This window comes from Pteropus vampyrus, unplaced genomic scaffold (assembly GCF_000151845.1).
Source record: "Pteropus vampyrus isolate Shadow unplaced genomic scaffold, Pvam_2.0 Scaffold1000003741, whole genome shotgun sequence".
In the NCBI taxonomy this organism is placed as follows: Eukaryota; Metazoa; Chordata; class Mammalia; order Chiroptera; family Pteropodidae; genus Pteropus; species Pteropus vampyrus.
Genome location: NW_011918143.1, coordinates 1 through 1,389, shown reverse-complemented (window position 1 = coordinate 1,389; position 1,389 = coordinate 1). Strand labels below are relative to the sequence as shown.

Below are 1,389 nucleotides of genomic sequence, written 5' to 3'. Positions count from 1 at the left end.
ATTCAGAATTCGGAGATTCTGCCTTGGGATGGTTAAAGTCTTCACTCCTTCACACCACCCCGAAACGAAGGTTTCTCAAGGGAAATTGGAGAGCTATACACAAAAGCAGGAGGGTCTTGGGGGTACATGCGTGTCTGAGCACCCAGTGTGCCCAGTGCCCCCAAAGTGGAGCGCGGACCCCGAGAGGGGTGCGCGGATACCCCCAGAGAAGGGCTCGAGGACTCCCGGGAGAGGCGCGGTGAGACTCCCAGGGAAGGGCTGGGAGATTCCCCCCAAGGAGGGCGCAGAGACCTCCAAGAACAGAGCATGAAGACCCCGGGATGGAAGCGCGGAGATGCCTCCGGAGCAGTACACAGAGACCCCAAGGAAGGGCTAGGAGACCCTCCAACAGGGCTCAGGGACCCCGTGAGGAGGGCGCAGCGACCCCAGGGAAGGGCTGGGAGACCCCGCAACAGGGCGCGGAGACCCCGGGCGGGCGCACGGCGCGGCGGGGACGCACTTCGGTCGGACGCTGCCCGCTCGGCGGGTTCCAGGAGCCGGGAGGCCCTGCGCCGGGCGGGGTGCGCCGCGGGTGCGCGCCCGGGGCCGCCGCGCTCGGCGCTCGGCCTGCGATTGCTCCGGCCTGCGGCGGCCCGGGGCTGCCGGCCGAGCGTGTCGCTCCGTCTCCGGCCGCGCCAGCCTCGCGCTCGCTCTCCCGGCGTCCGTCCCGGGCTCGGGGCGGCTCCCGCTAGGCCCGGCTCCGCGGCGGGCTGGCCCGATGGCGCCTCAGAGGAGGGGCGCACCCAAGGCGCCCGAGGGCAGCGGGGCGGCCGAGCGCCGGCGCCCGAGCAGGTGCGGGGTGGTGCGGTAGCGCGCGGGATCGGAGGCGGTGGGGCCCCGAGGTGGGCGTGGCCCGGGCGGAGGGCGGAGCGTGCTGTGGGCGGGACCACCGTGTGGGTGTGGCCATGTGGGCGGGGCTTTCTGGGAGGGTGGCCTGCACAGTCCGGTCGCCGCCGGCGCCCGCGGTCCACGTGGCCAGCTGGGGCTGGGAGGCGGTGGCGCGGGGTGGACGGGGGACCTCCGCCGGATACCTTCCCTGACTCCCCTGCCCCATGCGTGCAGGGGACTCCACGCGGGCCTCCCGCTGGGGGCCGGGGGCTCCCACGCTAGCCTCTGTGAGGCATTCTTTAGCGGCATTCCATAGAGTTCTGCACGTGGTGGATGGCCCAGTGGGTGGATGAGCGACCGTCTTGTAACGTGGTCTTCGAGGGGATTCTGCAAAAGCTTTCGGAGCCGGGCGTATTTTGGTCACCGCAAGAAAAATCACCGCTTTTTGGTGCTTGCCCCAGAGGCCATGGACCTTGCTCCAGGAACTGAAAACGCAGCCTCCTTCTGTTTTTAGCAGCTTGC

General features: G+C 69.9%; 1 protein-coding gene across 1 annotated transcript; it reads right to left on the bottom strand.

The window, feature by feature from the left end:
• Nucleotides 1-29: 29 nt before the first annotated feature.
• Nucleotides 30-1,145, bottom strand: LOC111735581 (basic proline-rich protein-like; the record flags this gene model as incomplete). Its single annotated transcript, XM_023527075.1, has 2 exons — nt 30-93; nt 500-1,145. Coding segments are annotated over 2 exons (690 nt in total), but the record flags the coding sequence as incomplete, so codon positions are not given.
• Between the last annotated feature and the right edge of the window lie 244 nt (nt 1,146-1,389).